The 18,399-nt window shown below is 33.4% G+C and overlaps 1 protein-coding gene across 4 annotated transcripts in view; it reads left to right on the plus strand.

Annotated features, from left to right (window-relative positions):
* The window catches only part of LOC145256166 (GTP:AMP phosphotransferase AK3, mitochondrial-like), a 410,511-nt gene that overhangs the window by 10,539 nt on the left and 381,573 nt on the right, over positions 1 to 18,399 (plus strand). For all 4 annotated transcript variants that reach the window (XR_013863940.1, XM_080114767.1, XM_080114762.1 and 1 more), the window contains exon 2: positions 572 to 691. Coding sequence is in view for 3 of the 4 variants with exons in the window: in XM_080114767.1 (XP_079970893.1) it covers positions 572 to 691 (120 nt within the window). In the remaining variant the exon portion in view is untranslated. The remainder of the gene's footprint in view (positions 1 to 571; positions 692 to 18,399) is intronic.

Here is an 18,399-nt window from a genome sequence, read left to right on the forward strand (position 1 = left end):
ACTTTTTTCTAATTTAAAAATTCTTTTTCACACCCCAAACAAGACATATTGCCACTTAGAACATAAGGGGCTACTATTTGGGATCATGTGGGGAGTTGAGCAACAAGATGTCTATTCACATTACATTTAAACTTCTGCGGGTTAGTACAGTCGGAGAAACAAAAAACAAGTGGGGAATTCAAAAGTTTAGCAGGCCAAGATAAGAAACTATTAGAGTAGAAAGCTTTCTGGCATCTAGGGATCTCAGCAATGAAGGAGTGGGATTTTGCTGCTTTTCAGGTTAGTCAGAAGTATGCATGCCAAGGTGGCACAAGTGATATGAGTTCATTAGAGCGCATTCCATTAAAGTATGTGTTAATTCTAACATAACATTTCTGTACATTGATTGAACAACCTTCACCAACACTTACTCTGATATTTGTCTTGATAAAAATGCTGGTCTCTGTTATCTCAATGGCTTGATTTCAGAAAGGGCATCTGATCTATAAAAATTTCTTCTTGAAAATTGGTCGAACTTCAGTTAATGGAATAGAAAAAGTAACCAAAAGTTTTTTTGTATTTTTTTTTGTAGAAGCTGGTCTGAATGCAAAGAAATACACTGATAAAGGTGATTTGGTTCCTGATGAGATTATGGTGAAGTTAATCCTAAATGAAATCCATTCATTAGGAAATGTTAGTTGGCTTCTGGATGGTAAGTTTTTATATATATATACATTTTTGCCCTTTTTATAGAAGTTCTGATTCTATAAAATTGAAATATACTGAAGGGGATAATAATAAGATAACACCAGACAAGGCAAGGGATGAATAAGGCCACAATTGTGCAAAATGCTAAACTATAATAAACCAAATAAAAATAGAATATCATTAGTCGACTATATTGTGCCAGACTAAGTTGATGTGAATGTTAGATGTTTTCGAAGAAGTCAAGTGAGATGAGGAACAAAAACCTGATTCTAATTATAATATTTCAGGAAACTAAAATTGGCATAAGAGCAGCAAACTCCATTCTCTTCAAGCTTAAAGAAAAGTCCAAAATTTAACTAAAGAAATAATTAAAGAATAATAAATTATAAATGGTATCACCATGGTAACAAAACTTCTCGACAATCTTGGTAGCTTTGCCATCCAGATATACTTTCTCCACATTTGAGTTCTTATTGTTATATTATGAAATGCAACATCTCCTATAATAATAACACAAAGAACAACTTACATCAGCAGGAATGAAGATACCCAAACAGCAGGAGCAGCAAGTGATAACAACAACGATGACACATAAGTAAAGATGCCACCTACTTGTGTTTGACTTCGACATTCTTTCAACTGTTAACAACGCATTAAGTTGTAAGAAAGTATATTTTTTGTACCCTTCCTTCCACTACGATATACAGTTTATTATAGCATAGAATTATCATGCAAAGCACATTGCACAAGAAAATAGCTACACTAAGAGAGATGAGGTGATAAAAAATCTAAGAGATTAGGCACAGAAATATGTAGTAAAATATCTACAAAAAGACTACAAGTGACAAACTTAATCTAAATTCTCTCATAAACACACCAGGTTTAAATGCAAACAACAAAACCTGGATTCAGGGAAACAAGCATTCCCTAGTAACAATGGATAGCCGGGACAGCAAAACACAGTGTCAGACAATGTTTTTCTGATCGCAACGCAATCCAGTGTCTTGTACTACATCTACCCATCCCATATATAAAAGCTGCATCATCGACTATTAGTTGCAATTTTAGTGGCAGGGTTACCGAGCGTCTCATATAATTACTCTCTTTCTTTTTTCCTAACATAGCAGCAGCTCACGTGAATGTCTTCTCCCTTTCTTTCTCTGACAGTGACGTCAACAAATAACATGAAAACCTTTGTGCTTTCTTTCTCGTAGCAGCATAAACCTTCGCTCAACGACGGCAATAAACGTTGTTACAGAACTTTTTATCTTGTTTCTCAGAACTTTTTGTCAACAAAGGACACTTTTAATTAATTTCAATTTAACTAACCTTGATGTTACAGGACTTTTGTATGTTGTCTTCTTCAAACTTTTTTTTTTCTGCAAAGAATATTCTAATTAACTTCAATCTGAACTTTTCGGCACTTCCCTATCATCAAGAGGATTTTTCATTCAATACGTTTCATCAATAAATATTTAATTTAATATTCTGTCTGTCTTTCTTGCTACAATATGCTATTTTTGTTATTGTGACGGTCATTATTGGGTATTGAGTTACAATTCCTCATAACATACAAAGTTATACTAGTAACATTTGTGTTTACAACAGCTGGTACTGAAGGTCACAATGTAACACTGATATTAGAAGTGTCCAACACAATATAACATTATCCATCTCTATTGTCTTACACTTCTTGCAGACAAATTTTTTTATCCTCTTTTAAACTATAAAGAATTCCACTTCAGTTTTTAGTTCAATGCTTACTCGTATCACAACAAATTGAATTGCACTTGAATTCCTTTTCACAAACTGAGCAGCAGAACTTGACTCATCCTAATTCAAAGAATAAATGTTATAACTAATAACTATCCAAAACTCAATATAACTGTTAGTAATGATTTATAATTCTTGTTTATTTCTTAAAAAAATATTTTAAGTCAGTAAATATTACAATTAAAGATTACATACAGTTTATCTGAGAAATTTTCTGAGAGTTCTTTTTAATAATTTTCATATGTCTAAATATTTGGAAGTAATCCTACATAAAATTTCCAAACTCTGAATTTTATTAATATCCTTAAGGACCTGGATTTTTCCATTTTTATGGCATATGAACTTTTTTCCAGGTTATTTAATGCTGAAGCACAATATCCTCTGTATATGCCTAATGCTACCAGATCAGGCTATCTGAAGATACTGGCTTTCTGACTTAAAATGCATCAAACATTGATGTTCTTTTTTTTTCCTTTTTTTTTTCCTTTTTTTTTTTTTTTTGCAAAATTCAATCATGTTCTGCAAAGTCAAAAAACGAAAACAACAATTTTACTCTACATAACAACCAAACCAAACACCAAGAATAATAAATATTTGAAGATATAAAGAACTTGAAGCATAAAAACTTTTCCAAAATTACTGAATTCAGCAATAAATGTAATTGCTTGTATTTCTCTTGCACTTGTTTCACCGGTTATATTCAATAGGTAGTTTTTTGGAATTCTTTTCCATGAGTCTGGTTGCTCTTGTAATTACTGAAATTGTGTGTGTGCAATCAAGTGAGCATATGTATTCCTGACAAATTTATTCTAAAGAACTAAAATTAATTAATTATAAGTGAAAATAAATTGGTGCATGGGATGCAAAATGTTGACTACCCGTTGCCTAGTAAAGTAAGATAATAAAGGTTGTAAAATCTGTAAGGCTGTTTGTAGTGTTTTTAATTTTTTTGCTACTGTTTGTTGCTTGTTTTTATAGCATAGTTTCTGGTTTAACTATCCTGTTGACTGTTGACAGCTTACATTAAACTCAAAAAGGAAATGCCCACAACATTGCTTTCGATCATAAAAAGAAAAATGTTTTCTTGTTTTATTTATGACATAGGATTCGATTGTACTCAATTTTCTACAAAAGTTTTATGTATCCGTTTGTAGCCGATGATGCATGGACTACTGTCGGTATAAACTTAATACTATCTGGGAAATTTATTCAATCTCTACTTTCTTTCATTCCAACTTTTTCTCTGCAAATTCTGTTTGGTTCTGTTTCCTGTGTTTCCTTTTAACTACAGCGTATACATCAATGATTTATGTGATACACATTCTTCGGCATCATGATTTGGATGCTTACCAAATTTCTTATAACTAATTCTATTTTCTTCAAAAACCTCCATTGTTCACTTCTTGTAATATAGTAGAAGTTTGTATAGACTGGCAGGTGGGGGTGGGGTGATGTAAACTGTGTATATATAAAATATTCCACATATTTTATATTAAATGCTAAGAAAAAAGCCACGCAAATATTTTCCAGGATAAATAAGCAAAAATCATATACACCAGACAATTCTCTCATAAACAGACATCTATTACTGACCATATATACATTGGTGAAACCCAAGGCTCAATAAACATGAGATATACGAAATAGCAATTCTCTGAATGCATTATTCTCTCATTCATTGCAGCATATTCATACGTTTAACTTCAAACAAGCAAGAATAGTTTTTATTTCCAATTTATTTCAAATTATTTAAAATAAACCACAACAGAGATTTTTGAATCAGCGCTTATCACAAATTCAAACACAGTTAAACAACATGGAGGTTTCTATAATATATCACCATTAATAAGTAAGCATCTAATAAAAGAACGTTTTATGTTGGTGCAAAAATAATGTCTTTTTTTAATGTTCAACTTCATGTCAAAAACAACATTATTTTTGCATCAACCTAATAATTTAATGTTAACTCTTTCACACTATACAAAACACCCCCTATAATAATTGATACATATAATCAGTCAATAAATTACATAACAAAAATACACTCATTTCATTTCACCTACACATTCATATTTGAATTATAACAAACATATTTATTCCAAAAAGAATATGAATTGCATCATATCTTTTTAAATATATTAACGGCTATATGACGTTAAAAAAAGCTTACTTTCTTTCACAATGCTATGTTATTCCTTTTTTGAATTTTCAACAACTTTTTCCGTTTCTGAAATGAAACAGGGTCATACATTTCATTACAGCAAAAATATATTTTCAAATATTTGTACTGGTGTTTTGTTTTCTTAATTTCATTTATCCAAAGGAAGTTTTGAAATAAAGACGAAACGTTGATGAAATCATAACTTGGTTTGTTCTTTCTTTTTTTCTCTATAAAATATTCTGTAGTGTCTTTACATGTATGCGTAACAAAACGTTCAGGGAATATAACATCTCGTTTGTGTCCCTGGGTGTGTGGGTGGGTGCTTTACATATACAACAAACAGCACACCTTTTGTCGTTGTGCCATCTTATCTTTTTAACAATGCCTGACATTTTTGATTTCATAATCGTTTATTCTTCATTCTTTCACTATACTGTTGGAGTTGCAATTTCACTGTTGTCTAATTCTTTATGCACCCTCCCCCCCACCTCCCGGTTCTGGATATGACCTTAAACTATATCCGATGGTGAGGCCTCAGTTCGCGGGCTTTGGGGAGTGTGGAGCTACCCTTTAATTGCCATTGCTTCCAGGTCCACTCTGACCAACTATGGGTTAAATAGAAACCGACCAAAAAAAAAATATATATATATATATAATATACTCTATTAAAAAATTGTTCTTCAAAATCACTGGATTCGGCATTAAATAACCCAAAAGGGTTGATATGCCGTAAAACAAAAAACAACCAACCAACCCACACCTCCCACTTGTATCGAGTGGATTACCTCATTCCATGTCTGGCCCGGCCAAAGGCTGATATTTGACTATCAAATCCAACTAACTAAATCATCATGTCTATACTTAAAACTATCTTTCTAATTTATTATGTCATCACCTGATGGTTTCCACATAATCCATTTGTTATTTCCACATTCCAAACTGGACTCTTTATTCCAAATTCCTCTTTAAATTGAAAACATAATTGTCAAAATATAATTCCATTCTATTAAGTTAAAATGTCTGGTGTTTATAAATATTTCATTCTAAAAGACCTGTTGTTTATAAATATTTGTATTTATTTATAAATATAAACAACATGCCTGTTGTTTATAAATATTTCGTTCTAAAATACCGCTTTTAGGTGACATTCCATTTAAACTTATGAAACACAATAATAATAATAATAATAATTGACTACTTTATTTTCCGGCATTACTCAGAACCAACAACATAATATATCATTGTGAAAATTGTAACTCAAAGTAAATAATTTGATATTTCTGTGATTATCAATTGTTTCAGTTGAACCTGAAAATCTAGTTCATTTTTCATTCTTCTCTTTTTACATCATCCACAAAATCCTAAGATAAGTTTGTATGACCAAAAATTCTAAAACAATTAGGATCTTAATGATTCTTGTTTTTTTTTTTATTGTTCTTGGATCTTTTTCAGTGATTTATGCAAAATTAAATTAACTTATACAAATATTTTAAAATCAGAAAATGTGGAATTATTACAATCTAATCTAGTGGATTAAAATGGCAAGAACATAACACGACTATGGTCTAATATGTAATGAATGTAAATAACAACGGCCAATTTTAGAAACATTGTTAAATGCTAAAATGATATAAAAACTATCTAAATCAATATTCTATAAAAATATAAGAGCTAATCTTATAAACTATAAGACTAATCTCCTATATGTAAAAATATGAAAAAAAAAAAAAAATGGATCATTAAAAAACGAAGACAAAGCCCTTTTATAAACCACAATGTATGTAAACTTATTTATATAGCATACAGTTGAATGTATTCGAGTGATTTTGTCATTTTAAAGTTAATAAGTGTTAGCTGGCAAAAGTCTTTTCTTGGAGCAAATTATTGGTGTTTATATGGCACTGTGCAGAAGTGGAAAATCGCATTTCAAGTAAAGACTCTTTTATCTATCTTTTGATATACTTATGTATCATATAAAAATAAATAGCTTCACCAAAAATGAGGAAAATGTATCGAGTAGAAGTTTAATTAAAAATATATATCAGTTTTCATATTTTGCCAATTTATCACTAATTATTACTTGGTTTAATGGCAGATTGACTTATCTCCCCTTGATTTATAAGATTTCTACTTTTATCAATGGTGGATTAGCAAAATACCTTGCACACAAAAGTTTTACACTTTTTTCCTTACACACTTATGAATGTTGTGCGGTTTGCAAAGCACTGAACATAACTGTTTTTTTTTTTTCTTTACTATGTTTTTTTTTTTACATAGGCATCATCACATTATCAAGGCCAAGAGGCCACTCGAGGATTGTACAGTAGAAATTGGACAATATAGTAATCAATTCGGTAAATTTGTTAACTCATATGGAACGGCTCATCAAGAACTTGTTTACGTTAGACTTGAAGACAACCATATTGTAGTCAGCTGGAAAGCAGGAAAACGAAAGACAATTCCACAGGCGTGCAGTTCTAAGAAAGAGGCTTTGTTCATGGAATCTACGTTTAGGTTTAGGCACAGATAAAGAGTGGGGGGAATTATTGATAGTGTTTTCAGCTAGACGAGTGTTTCTTGTGAAAGTTTAGCGAGGGGGGACCATAGACTGAAGCTCAGTCGAACACTTTCCATGGAAATAACGATACATCAGAGACAAACTCGCAACATTTCTTCTGTGAGATAGAGGTTGCAAAGGACATCTCCTATGAGGCTACGAAGTCTATTTTGAACTCTATCAAAGCAGGACAAGTCCTTTCTAGCAGCTCCTGCCCAGATGTGGCAACAGTATTCCATCCTTGGACGTACCTGGCTCTTATATAGATAGAGAATTGCATCAGTAGTAAGATATCTACTGGATTGATAGAAAGATCCCACCATTTTTCCAGTGGCCTTGGCAACAAATTTGATGTACGTGTTCCATTTAAGATCAGAAGTAACGGTCCAGCCCAGAAGCTTGTCAAAACTTGAGGCCTCCTGAAGACGAGAGCCATTCATTTCAATTGATGCCAGATGTGGATCAGAGTGTTGATTATGTAAAGAGAGAAGCTTGGTTTTAGATGGATTAAAAGTAACCAGCCACTCCTTTCCCCATTGTACTACGTGTTCAAGATCAGAAGAGAGAGAATTGGAGAGAACTTGGTCGTTTACTGTCTTAGATGTGCTACCATAAATGGTAGTGTCATCAGCATAAATGTCTACAAATGATGTAAGGATGTGATTTGAAGATCATTAATGTAGATCAGGAATAGAGTTGGGCCCAGGATGGACCCTTGAGGGACTCCAGCATTAATACTGTGAGCTTCTGATTTTTGCCCCTCGACTACTACTCTTATGAACCTATCAGAAAGAAATGATTTAATAATTGAGAAGACATTTCCAGCTATACCATAGCTAGAGATCTTGTGAAGTAAACCTTTATGCCATACCCTATCAAAGGCCTTAGATATGTCAAGAGCAATTGCCCTAGAAAGGTTGCCTCCACCGAGAGATTTGCTAATCCTATGAGATATAACTGTAAGCACATCTGCTGTAGATCTAGCAGAACGGAAACCATATTGAGTGTCACTAAGAAGGTTATTTTTGTTTAGATGGTTGATTACTTCTGTATTTAACACAGATTCCAGCAACTTACTTATGACGCACAGGAGACTTATTGGCCTGTACTGAGAGGAGGATGAGCGGTCGCCTGAATTCTTAAATACAGGGCATACTGATGAGATTTTCCAGGGTGATGGGAAGCTATTCTCCTTAAGACAACGTTTAAACAGTTTTGTAAGTATGGGCGCTAGTTCTGGTTGAAGTTTTTTGAGTACTATAATTGGAATACCGTCAGGGCCTGTTGCTTTACTGATGCTTAAAACTTGATTTTAATTTGAAAATACCGTTTATAAATTAGAATGGTACAATAAGTCTATATGCAACAAAGAAAACTTTTTAATGATTTTTTGAAAATTTGTTGAAAAGTGAATTTAGGACACTGAAAACGTACACAAGTTTTTTTTTTGTGTGTGTTTTTTAGATGTGTTCAAACGAAACTGTATTTCTTCTCTTTGTCTTATATAGCCCGAGCAACACAGGGTACCCCTACTAGTCTATAAAGGACAGTTATCTGTGTGTGCATGTCCAGTTAAAAATTTTTAAAAAATTACAAAATAAACACATGCAAAGTTGGTATGTTCTTGATCATCATTGCCCTGGATAAATAATATCTAAGATTTAGAAAAAATATTCATTCTTAGACCTTAAAATGGCACAGATTTTGTGAATGTGTGTTAGTTTTTCAGCTATTTTAATGTACTACAAGGAAATAACTGTTTAAATGTTTTTATTAACGAGTTATTTCTCTGATGCTGACTCATTTCTTAATGAACCTATATAAAGGATGGTCCTCTGTGTGTATGTCCAGAGAGGGGAATGGGATGAGTGGAAGAGAAGGAAAGGGAAAATGAATGGGGGAGATAGAGAGAAAGTGACAGATAGAAAGAGGCAACACTGGGTAACCCTGCTAGTATTGTATAAATGTCTAGTTAATGGGTGGCAGGAGAGAGTATTTATGTCTTTCTTCCTGGCTGTCTGGAAGCTGATTACTTTGCTAACCCATAAATCTCCAAATGAAATACTTAAAAGGCCCAGTCAAGATTCTTATGCTATAGATTCTGATTGGTCATCATTTAACCAAACAACCTCACTAGGATTGATTTCCATCAGAGGAAACAAATTTTAATGTTTATGACTGTTGTTTTCAGTTTTTCACTTTTTTTTTTTTTGCTTTTGTTTTGTTTTTTTGCACTTTTACTAATCAATTTACAAAATGTCCTCAAGTGCAATAACCATTTACTGACTCGACTAATAATTACAATAATTACATGATATCAACTGACAGACAAATAATTTTAGTCTATTCCATACATATACAAAAGCTTCATGCCCATGGAAATCTACCTTGGTTTCCATCCAATATAATTAAGAATTTAAAATAATAATCAAACAATAACTCAAAAGAGAAAAGAATTTATTGGAGTAAACAATAAAATCTATGAAATATAACTATCATAATTTTTTATATACTAATGTGCATCTCTGTTAAATATGATGGGGAGGATTTATGCTTTGCTTGTGTTTGCAATAATTTTTGTACAAAATTATAGAATGTCACCATTAATTTAATTTTTCATTATTATAATCATTTCTGATGACCTAAAGAAAAAACCTCCACTGCTAACTTTTTATTTATAGTGGAAGATTTCTTTCTTAATTCATTTGAAGTGATGGGGAAGGCTGACTTACTATTTAATTTCTTTCTTCTTATCACCACTAGAAAAGGTATATGTTTTTTACTTGCTAACTTGTGCTTAATAGGATGGATTTATATACAAATGTACATTGGTCTTTATTATAGAGTGGGGGATTATAGTCATTTTCAGACTTGTTCACTACATCACAACTTTTCAGCATGATCAGGCAAGCAAATTTTTCAAGACAAGATGGAAGCCATACAAACGTCTTTACTTTTACACTATCAGCACAAGATACAACACTAAGATCTAGATGCTTATACTAGGAATTTTCAGCAGCTGAAAGTGCTTTATTCTTTTACAAAGAGCTATGCATTATTGCTAATGGGCACTGAGAAGTAATATATGAAAAAATATTTATATTACAATAATTTGTGTCCAATCAGATTTGTAGCTTGCAAATAACTGTTAAGTGAAACTGCTGTTGCATATTTTTAAAACAATGGGAAAATCTGAATTTTGTGTGTTGATAAAGCATTGTTTTCTAATGTGCAAAAAATACTGTTTGCACAAAGCACTAGCTGGATTATGGCTATCTACACTCTGCTCCACCGAAACGAATAGTTAACTGGTGGTATGATTACTTAAAATGCAGTTGTATAGACACAAATAGCATTGAAGGTTTAAATTGTACAAATTCAGCAGTTATTTTGAAAAAAATATTTTTAAATTGACAAATTCGTTTTGGTTGATTTGTAAATTAAAGTTTTGTGAGATAATGGAGAAGTTGAAGATATCAGAAGAAAGTGCATTCACAATTTTGCATTAACAATTGTTTAATATGAAAGCTGTGTTCAAAATGTGTTTACTCAAAAATAATTTAGTTATTTGCAACTGTTTCAATACAAAGAAAGCAGTTTTAGTATCAGTATTTAACAAGGGATGAAATCTGGATTCACCAATTCACTTAAGTCAAATCAACAGTCAGCTGAGTGAACAACAGTACATGAAAGCTTTCCAAAGTGACCAAAGATGCAAACATTTTGGTCTCCTATTTTGGAATGCACAAGGTATTTTGTTCATCGATCATATACCAACTTAGTGGGTGTTTGTTTTGTAGTTTTCGACTTTTAGCTGGATTCACACACATGGACAACTGTCCTTTATATTATACTAGCGGGGGTACCCGGTGTTGCCCGAGTGTTTGGTGGAGGTGTGTGTTGAGCACAAAAAAGAATGTGTTAGTAGGCAGGCAGGCTCGAATACGTGACGTGAAGGCGCAAAGGTGAAAAAGGAAATGAAAGAAAACTTAACATCTTACCGCTACACTATAATGCCACAAAAAGTGAAAAGCGTTCAAATTAAGCGATGTCAATCAAAAAATTTACTTGCACAAATAAGTTAAGAATCATGCAGGTGCAGAAATGAATGTTGACTTAAGGCCAGTTAAGCTTTCCGCTTTCTGCCATTTTATTTGTTTCCTCACGATATTGGGGAAAACCAGCTGCCCCCCAAGAAGGAGGAGCTCTCCAAATGAATAGCAATTGTTTGATATGAAGGGTTTTCCCTACATTGATCAAAGCTAATTGTTTTCAAGACGTCCCGGCATGAAAGGCCACTGACTGCTTTGCTTCGATGAGTTTGGCTTTATTTATATGAAAAAGATAAACACATGAAAGGGCGGAATAGCATGAATTTTTTAAAAGCCGATGTAAATAAATGTAGATACGACATCCATTCGCAAATCGTAGATATTATAATCTAGGGAGTATATAAAAAGTTCTAAAAGATAGTAACCTTCTTGAGAGCCCCCCCCCCCCGAAAAAAGCCTTTCTTGCCTTTTATATATATAGACTAGCCTGGGTGCTTGGTGTTGCTCGAGTGTGTCGAAGTGTGTGTGAGGGTGTTGGTTGAGTAACCAAAGCCCTAAAAAAAAATTAAATAAAACAACTCAGAATAGCAGCGAGCGCAAAAAAAAAAAAAAATTAGTAGTAGGTAGGCTCGAACCCGTAATGTGCAAGAGGAAAAAGAGATGATAAAAAGCAAACAGTGTTATTAATGTGCCCACTGCGATTGTGATGTCACGGGCGTTCAAAATAACGTCTTTTATGCAATGTGGTTGTTGCGTGGTATGAATGACTTGCAAAAATGTTGACGAAAAAAGTGACCCCTCCTTGTAAAAAAACAGCCCAGTTGACGGTGAAAGAATTAATCTGTTTGGTCAGTTTTTGGATATTTGTCGTCAAAGAGATTGAGGTTTAAAACGATACCAACTTTGTCATGGTCCGACGTATCTGTTAAAAGATTTTGGCAGAAATTCAAACTCACACATACCTTTTGTCATTTATATTATAGACTAGCATGGATACCCTGCGCTGTCTGGGTGGATATGAAATTCGGTTTGGACACAGCTGGTATACTAAGGATATCGAGCAAACCCCCAGAAAAGAACGGAAGAAGTATGTGACAACCTAGACCCCCCCTAAAAAAAAATGAATCAAAACTTTTATTTTAATCAAAATAGCAGTGAGTGCCCATGCGACCGCAACTAAAACAAAAATTTAAGCTACTAACAAGTGAAAAATTCTTATAAATGTAATGTCATCTTGTGGTAAATAAAAATAAATACTAATGAAAGCAATAATTATTAGTTGAAACCAACCTAAACACTAGACAAAATCCCACTACCAACAGGGGAAAAAGTGCAAATATGACACGGGAATGCAACTTTGACTGTTCATATCAATTTCATTTCAATACCTAATGTATTGAATCTTCTTAGTATGATTCATAACACATTAGAGATCAAGATAATTTATAATTAAAAGAAAAATTGATGAAACCACTCAACTATGGACCATGTAAAATCAGTCGAACAGACAATTTGGTGAAAAGGGCAAAAAAGGGTTAAAAAATGAGTCAAAAGTATACGTTGCTGAAATTGCTGTAAAAATGTGACCATTGGAGGTAGAAGCTTAAAACTTTGCAACTTTACTCATTTTTGGGTGAGGAACTCTAAAAAATGTTTGCCAGAGAAAAATTTTTACTTTGGGGAATTTAAACTCGCCAAAAAAGGACCAACAACAATAAGATTCAGAAATTTATTATACAAAAAGTCACAAGTCATTTTTTTTTTTTTTTTTTCAAGCATTGGAAAACTTTCAACTTAAAAGACAAGTAAACAAGTAAGATATTTTATAGGCAGAGGTCTTACTACAATTCCTTTCCTTATTGATTTTCTCTCAGAATTCTTTCATAAGCTTCTGCTTATGAAAGAATTCATAAACACTCCAATTTCTACCATCACTTGAAACTGGCATTACCTCAAAACCCCATCTGTAAACAAATGCTGACTCTACCTGTACAATGTCATCTGACAAAGGCTATCGAAAAAAATCTTTTCTACCTTTGGTTTGCGATAAAAATTTTATTACAGCGCTGGATGCAGATGTAACCTCAATGACTTGGCCAATGTTAAAATTGGTGTCATAGTAGACAGCAACCCATTGTCCTTGATTTCACAAGATTTCCAGCTACGGTATAACTGGAAATGTTTTCTCAATCATTAAATCATTTCTCTCCGATAGGCTCATAAGAGTAGTGGTAGATGGACAAAAATCGGAGGCCTGCAATATAAATGCTGGAGTCCCTCAGGGGTCAATCCTGGGCCCAACTCTCTTCCTGATCTACATCAATGACCTCCCTAAAAACATACTTAAATCATTCGTTGACATCTATGCTGATGACACGACCATCTACGGCAACACATCAAAGGCTGTAAATGACAACTGAAGATATCCTGAGATGGTTCTTCATCACAACTGCAGGAGTTATCTGAATGTTCAGCAGATTCACTAAGGGACCTTTTTTTTTGCTTTATAGGTGGAAATGAATTAACTGGATTCTTAAGTAGTCAGAAAGAGCAGCTTCCAGCTCAACTTTATTTCCACTGGTGTTGATTTTGACACCTAACACAACCTTGAGATATCTCAGTTCAAGTTTATCAAAAACACCTGATAGGTGTCGAGGGTACTTCTACAGTTTATTGCCGAAAATGGAGACGCCATTTTTTTTGTGCACCTGTCGTTAAAATCCGAGGGAGAAATCAGTATTTTAAACTATGACTGAAGCATGAAATAAATAGCAAAAAAAATTAAACTGGATAATGATTTTTCAGCCTCATTTAAATTAAGTTGTTGTTGACCCTTTAAAGTTGCTTAAGTAAAGCAAAAAAAAAAAAAACATGTTTCGTTAAAATTATTTATTTGTTCGGAAAAAAACAAACTATTTTATAAAAATCCAATTTGCTTTCATTACAAAATTATTTTATTAAAATTATATTTTAAAAGTTTTGGAGACAATTTAAACAAACTTTTCAATAAATGGTTTTACAATTATATTTCGATAAACTTTTATGCAGTAAATGTTTTGGTTTTCAAATGGCGCTTGCCCAGTTTAGACAATTATGAATGTCATTTTCATTTTCTGTTTTTAATAATTTTTCATTTTTTGTTTTTAATAATATATATATATATATATATATATATATGTTTCATGAAAAATATTTCTTGTTTTCATTAATTCAGTCAAAACATTTTCAATTAAATAATTACGGATATATGTTCTCTTTCACTTTCTTTATTTACTTTTTTTTTATAGTTCTTTCCAGAAGAAATTAATCTCTAGTTTAATTTTTTGTTATTCATTTCTAAATTCGATCATAGTTTAAAATACTGATTTCTCCCTCGGATTTTAACGACAGGTGTGCGAAAAAAAATGGTGTCTCCATTTTCGGCGATAAACTGTAGAAGTAGCGTCTCGGGAATTATTAAATAAAAAAAAAATTATTTTTACAGTGAAATTAATTTCTTCATTTATGCGCCACATGCATATAACTTAACTATATTTTCAGTTATTATTTTTTAAGTAATGTACAGTGTAATTAAAAAATAATTTAACAAATCTTCAAATTTATCAAAAACGGCCAATAGAACATAAACAAAACAAATGCACATTTTTACGTGAAATTAATTTTTTTATTTACACATGACTTGTTGCACGTAACTTAAAACTTAGCTATATTTTGTTAATTTTTTTTTTTTAAGTACAGTCTAATAAAAAATTAATTTAACAAAATGTTAGATATATCAAAAACGCCAGACAGAAAATAAGAAAAATAAGTAAACAAAAAAATGAGGCACATTTTTTAAAATGAAAAAATATTTCCGTCACACCCACATACAACTAAAAATGTTTTTTTGGTTTAAAATGTACCCAGTTTAATTTTTTTAAAAGATGATTTAACAATGCTGAAGTTTATCCAACTGAAAGAAGATAAGGCAAAGAACATATGAAAGTTTGAAAGAAGATATATAGAAAATAAACAACTAACATTATTTTTTAAATTGTAAATTTTCATTTCTTTTATTCACGTGCTTGTTGTGCTAAAAATATTATTTTAAACAATAACTTTCTATAACTTTTAAATAAACAAAAACAAATCCATAGTGAAACAAGTTGTTTGTTTACGTTTTCGTTGGGTTGTACTTGTGCGGCTCGTTCGCGCTGACAGTTGATTTTCGTGATGGTCACTTGACATTAAGTTGTAAATTTCGATGTGTAGGTACATTCACTTTTATTAGTGGCGCTCCTTGATTTATGAGCATAGTAATAAGACACCAACAGATTATTAAAGAGATATTTCTCTACAAAACGCTGCAATTTTCGTAATTTTTTCAATTGAATTACTTTCATATTTCTGTCCCTGAAGTTTTCAAGTTGGATTTTTTTTGTGAAAAACAACTTAAAACCTTTTTTTAAGCTCACTATATTGATAAGTGACCTTTTTTCTTTAAAATGGTACTTTTTTATACCTAGAGACTCACAATATTGCACGCACCAAATTTGAAAAACAACCATTGTTTTTGTGTAAAAAAAAAAAAAAATAAATAAATAAATAAAAATAAAGCCGCGTTCACCAAAATTAGTGACATAACTTGAAGTAACCCGAAAAAAAAAAACTATTAAAGACACAAGAAAAAGAATTATATATCTATAAAGTAAAAAGATTAAATTTTATTTCAATCCAAACTTTATCAAAATAACCCAAAAAATAAATGAGATATCGTAAGTTAAAGTTAAGGGAAATTTAACTTTATTTACTAGTTTTCGCATCCTAAACTAGGCTAGTTTGGGATACCTAGTCCAAATGAATACCAATTGTCTGATATGACATGTTTTTTTCCCCCCCACATTGAGCAAAGCTGATTGCTTTCTGGGACATCTTGGCACGAAAGGCCGAAAATGACTTCACTTTCACAGATTCGCTTTTTTATACAGAAGAGTGAAACAAACACGTGGCGAGTGAAAAAAATCTCGAAAATAGTGCGTAAAAGTCGCTGAAATTAAAGATACACATGAGCTCGTTTCGTAAATCTTAGATATTACAATCTAGGTAGCATATAAAAGAATGCCCCCCCTCCCCCTCTGAAAAAAGCCTTTGCTGGACATACACAAAAAATGCACACACACACACACACACACACACACATTTTCGCTTTTACATTATAGATTTAGTATTTACTCTACATTTAAGATAGGAACATTGGTTACACGAGTGTTTCCTCATTATTTGGTGGCAGGAGTGGTGTTCTTAATACTCTCTGATCCTTCTCGGACACAATCACGATCAAACAACTCAGCAGTCCTCAGAAGCACCACAAGAATCACTTTTCCATAGCTACCAACGTAATAGATGCACTGAGACTAAAGCTGCTTTCAGGACCGCCAGCAATCGCTGTAAAAGAGTAATAAAAAATGCAAGAGAGCTATATGCCCAGTCTGTTAAATCCAAGGTAGCTGATCAGCAGCTTGGTTCCCACCAGTTTTGGCAAATAACAAATAGGATCCTGAACAGAAGTGTGTGTTCTATCCCAACCATTATCAATGGACCAGAGGTCATCTCGTCAGCGTCAGGCAAGGCCAAACTATTTGCAAAGAACTTTGCAGCTAATTCTACCCTATGCGACGAAGGCCATCAACTCCCCATATTTCCTCCTATAACACAGAACAAGCTAGGTAGCATACAAATATCCGTGCATGAGGTCGCCAAGCTAATCAAGAACCTAGATTCCAGTAAAGCAACTGGTCCTGATGGCATCCCAATTATAGTGTTAAAAAAGCTTCAACCAGAACTTGCTCCCATACTTACGAAACTATTTAAGCGCTGCCTTAAGGAGAAGTGCTTTCCGACTCCCTGGAAGATCTCATCAGTTTGCCCTGTATTTAAGAATTCAGGTGATAAGTCATCTCCCTCTCAGTACAGACCAATAAGTCTCCTGTGTGTTATGAGTAAGTTGCTGGAATCCATATTAAATAGAGAAATAGTCAACCACCTCAGCAGGAATAACCTTCTTAGTGACACACAATATGGTTTCCGCTCTGCAAGATCTACCGCAGATTTGCTGACGATTATATCTCACAGTATTAGTGAATCTCTTGATAAAGGCTTCCTTTCTAGGGCAATTGCTCTTGACATATCAAAGGCCTTCGACAAGGTATGGCATAAGAGTCTACTTCACAAGATTTCCAGCTACGGTATAATTGGAAATGTTTTCTCAATCATTAAATCATTTCTCTTCGATAGGCTCATAAGAGTAGTGGTAGATGGACAAAAATCGGAGGCTTGCAATATAAATGCTGGAGTCCCTCAGGGGTCAATCCTGGGCCCAACTCTCTTCCTGATCTACATCAATGACCTCCCTAAAAACATACTTTAATCATTCGTTGACATCTATGCTGATGACACGACCATCTACGGCAACACATCAAAGGCTGTAAATGACAAAGTTCTCTCTGATTGTCTCTCCTCTGATCTCGATCGCATGGTTCAGTGGGGGAAGATGTACCTTTAATGCATCCAAAACCAAACTCCTATCCTTACATCATCAACGCTCTGATCCCCATCTGGCGTCAATTAGAATGGAGGCTCTCGTCTGGGTGAGGCCCCGTGTTTTGACAAGCTTCTGGGTTTGACCTTTACTCCTGATCTGAAATGGAACACGTACATCAAGTCTGTTGCCAAGGTCGCTGGAAAGATGGTGGGATCCTTCTACTGCTCCAGAAGATATCTCACTACTGATGCAATTCTCTATCTATATAAAAGCCAAGTACGTCCAAGGATGGAATACTGTTGCCATATCTGGGCAGGAGCTTCTAAAAACAGCCTATCCTGCCTTGACAGAGTACAAAATAGACTTCGTGGCTTAGTGGGGGATGCCATTTTCTCTACCCTGCAACCTCTCTCCCACAGAAGAGACGTTGCGAGCCTATCCTTGTTTTATCGTTATTTCCATGGCAGGTGCTCGTCTGAACTCCAATCTCTGGTCCCCCCTCACCAATCTTTCACGAAAAACACCCGTCTAGCTGAATCCACTGTGAAAAATTTCCCCCACTCTATATCTGTGCCTAAATCAAAACGCGGATTCCATGAACAAAGCTTCTTTCTTAGAACTGCACACCTGTGGAACTCTGTTCCGTCTG

Source organism: Euprymna scolopes, chromosome 3, assembly GCF_053919585.1.
Source record: "Euprymna scolopes isolate OS-2025 chromosome 3, ASM5391958v1, whole genome shotgun sequence".
NCBI lineage: Eukaryota > Metazoa > Mollusca > Cephalopoda > Sepiida > Sepiolidae > Euprymna > Euprymna scolopes.